At 34.4% G+C, this 3975-nt stretch overlaps 1 protein-coding gene across 1 annotated transcript; it reads left to right on the top strand.

Moving 5' to 3' along the window:
- Positions 1–894: 894 nt before the first annotated feature.
- Positions 895–2147, top strand: LOC112765667 (E3 ubiquitin-protein ligase ATL23). Its single transcript, XM_025811544.3, has one exon. It carries the CDS (start codon positions 1318–1320, stop codon positions 1699–1701), a length of 384 nt encoding a protein of 127 aa, XP_025667329.1. The 5' UTR covers positions 895–1317; the 3' UTR covers positions 1702–2147.
- Positions 2148–3975: the final 1828 nt, after the last annotated feature.

The raw sequence follows: 3975 nt of genomic DNA, 5'->3' as shown, positions 1-3975 counted from the left end.
AAAAAAATATTTATTTTAATAAATATTTTTTAAATTATTTATTTTAATAATTACTATAATCATTTTATTTATTAAAATAAAAAATTCTATATATGTACCAATCTTCATTTAAAAAAATCATTGTCATCCTTTTTTATTGGAAAGTGAAGTATTGCTAGACTTTTACTTGGCAAGGACGAAACATGATATAAGCCAGAAGTTGGAAATACAGCTAGACATTGACTGTGTTGAATAAAGATTTTTTTTGTTGGTATGTAAAAGGTTTGAGAAAAGATTTGCTGATACATCTCAATGCTAAAAAATTTGGATATAGAAGTAGGATGACTGTTAAATCTTAATACGATAATTTTTGGTATTTTTTAAAATTATAGAAAATACATGAATCAGATTTTTCGATTTGTGTTTAAAAATTTTTAAAAATTTGGGGTACACAAATATTCGATTTGTGTTTAAAAAAATTTAAAATTTAGGATACCCTACCAATTTGTGTTTGAAAATTGAAAAAATTTGGAGTATTACAAATCGAATCGTCCGATTTATGTACTCCAAATTTTTTTAATTTTTTAAACATAAATCAAACCGTCCGAATACAGAAATTGAACGTGTCTATCTCAAATGCTAACCATAAACTTTATTGTTATATTTGATAGTAGGAATGGTTATTTTTCATTAGAAGTGAAACAAAAATGTTTTGCAAAATAAGAATTTATTTGTACAGTATTATTTGAATTAATGATAACACAAAATGATACATTTTCCCTTAAAGTAATTATAACTAAATAAAGGTATTGCCATTTCAAAATCAAAATAAAATAAAATAATGAATATCCATCCTGGTCCGAGTCTTCGGTTTGCATACCATACTCCCCTTTACACGCAGGATGTTAATTAAGTGTGAAGAAGCCAACCCACTCACTCACTCTCGCGTTCACATAAATACATCATCACGCATTAAGCCCCCATTCCACTCGCAATTCTCAACCCAAACCCCATCACCTTCGCCGAAACAGAACAAAGGCTCACGCAAACATACACACAACCCTCCAAAAACAACCCACCGCGATCTCTGATCTCTCTCTAAGCTAAGCAATATTTTAATTTCCCCAGTCACACAATTTCCCATACATACCTTGTTGCTTGATAATTTTAAGCGACGATCGATATGGTGAGAACCTGGCACTGCTTTCCACCATCATCCCCTTGTTGGGTGCTTCTCCGTCAACCGCCACAGCCACATTAATTCTCTGGCTCTGTGATTTTTCTGTTTGGTGCGACCAAACTCAATCGGAGAAGCCAGCAGCGAAGGTGCAGAGCCAAATGCTCGATTCGGTTCTGTTGGCGCTCTTTCTGCCATGCCTTGGCATGAGCGCAATCTTTACAGTCTACATGTGCCTTCTCTGGTACGCCACCACCCGTCACTCGGCTGACAGGCTACCGGTTAAGCCAGTCTCTGAGAAGGGCCTCTCCTCCTCTGACTTGGAAAAGCTACCGAAAATACCCGGTAAGGAACTGGTCATGGGCTCCGAATGCGCCGTCTGCCTCGATGAGATCGAGAACGAGCAACCGGCTCGCCTGGTTCCTGGTTGCAACCACGGGTTCCATGTTGAATGCGCTGATACCTGGCTCTCCAAGAACCCGCTATGTCCGGTCTGTAGAGCCAAGCTTGACCCTCAGCTTTTCACTCCTCAAAGCCATTGCTGAATCTGGAAACAATGCAATTTTCCCTTCATTTTCTCCGTCTTCCTCCTTCCCAGTAATTACAGCCTTAGCTTGCCATCATTAAAATTAAAATAAATAAATAAAAATGAAGGGAAAGATTAAATTTTAAGAGCCATAGAAGCCGCCATTTACATCATAGCCTTAGTTTATTTGTTATTGTGTAGTCACTAGTGTTATGTTAGGGGTCGTTTGTTAGTGACTATGGTAAACGTAGCGCCGAAAGCACTCTTTTCTCTTTTGGGAGGTTGTCGCTTTCACTGATCTTGGAGAGGGTTGAACGTGCGGAGGAGGTTGGCGAGGTGGAGATTCATAAACTTTATTAATTACTAGTAGTTTAATTTCTTATTAATTTGTCAATTTATTTATTGTTATTATTATTATTAATTGGATGTGGTTGATGTGTAATGTGTTCGAGAAGCTTTCCAGAATTTGTTGCCTTTATTATTGTTATTACTGTTTCCTACTTTTTAATTTTTATTCCCCCTCCCAACAAAAGAAATTTATTGCATGCAAAAGGGGTGTTTACTCTGGCATAGCATAATTGTCATGAATAGAGGGTGGAAGAGGGCAGAGAGCGGGAAATTCACGCAAACACGTAGTCCTTCAGGTTTCGTCGAAGCAATTGTTTGTTGGGTTGGGCCGTGAACTGAACGATTTCATGTTCTTTTCGTAACGATTGCAGTTTGATCTTATCAAAAGCACAACTAGGTGCCAGCTAGATAAAATTAATATTATTAATTTATACATGTTATACGAGCAGTAGTACAATGGTCCTTCTTCAATTCCTTTAGGTTAAGCGCCGCTGTGAAAAAAGAGCAATTAATTGAGCACTATAAGGATTGGTTTGTGGTGGGGTTTGTTGAAAATGGCTTTATTCATGAAACCAGGACCCAGGCCAGGATCATTGATTGCATGGGATGGCCCTCAAATGGTGAATGGTGGCGCCACGTCACGGATGTGGACAGTTAGCAGCCCGTGGGAAAAGACCAAATAAGGTCCTTAAGTTGCATCGGTGGCAAAAAGTTTGTTGCATAGCATTTGACTTTTGAAAATTGGGAAGGGCAATCTCCATCACACTCATCATAAACTTTTGTAGGTGTCTCATAAGGATCTACACGAGGACGTGAAGGGTACGGGTAGCGTCTGGTTGAAAGCTTTGCATTGAGAGTGCATTACGGAAGAAGATACATGGAACCTTCACCTCATGATATTTTCGGGGAGAGAAGAGGGATAAGGAGAACACATATATAATCAACGAGTTCATATTCCATTTCACGGGTTTCGAGTTTCGACCAACGTAACGTAACTTTACCATTTAAATATCTTGAATCACGATTAAAGGACATAGATACTTTTAATTAAGATAAAAAAAATTATGCAAATACAAAAGCTTAATTATTTATATTTTTATACATTTATGATTTATATGTGTTATTTTATAATTTTTTAATATATATTTTGTAATGGTTGATTTTTTATGGGCATTTAAAATAGTTGATCATAAGATCTTTAAAAATAAAAATAAAAAAAACAGTTCACCTTGCGCACTAGTTTAAAATTTGAAAACAAACAGGTTTTTCCCCGTAAAATCTTGAATTTCACGATTTTCAGTTGAATTAATTACAGTTGTATTATTTTGGTGTTTTGATTTCTTCGGTGTGAATATTGTTTGCTCGGTTGGTACCGAGAAGCATATGGAGCATGTGATACTAGTGGGTGCCCAGTGTTGCACAAGTATAACTGAACAAAAATGTTAGGCATCCAAATAGTTTTACTAACCAAATTGAATCAAGCTATTGAAAATAAAACTTATTTAGATTTGGTTTGGTAAAATTTTTACTTTTTTAAAGTAACTTATAAAACTTGTCTTTTAAAAGATAATTTTTTAAAAGTGGCAACACTTGTATTTGATAAAATTACGTTAAAAATAGTTTTTAATAAGCACTATAATTGTGTTTGGTAAAACAGCTTTTAAAAATTAAAAAAATTATAATAACATATTTATAACAAAAAATAATTTTTTTTCAAATTTTAGAGACCAATAATTTAAATATTTATTTGATTTACTCTCTATATTAATATAAATAGAGTTATCATTAGTCAATAATAAAACTTGTATGTTATTTAATGTTAGTACTGATACGTCTATTACCCATCTATATATTGACTCACTTTTATAAATCACAGAAAATGGGACACATATCTCAAGTAAAATTATATATCTATATTTACATATGTAAATATTATCATGGGGCC

Source organism: Arachis hypogaea, chromosome 17, assembly GCF_003086295.3.
Source record: "Arachis hypogaea cultivar Tifrunner chromosome 17, arahy.Tifrunner.gnm2.J5K5, whole genome shotgun sequence".
Taxonomy (NCBI): domain Eukaryota; kingdom Viridiplantae; phylum Streptophyta; class Magnoliopsida; order Fabales; family Fabaceae; genus Arachis; species Arachis hypogaea.
Note: the sequence above shows the minus strand (reverse complement) of the source record. Positions and strands in the feature narration are given on the sequence as shown.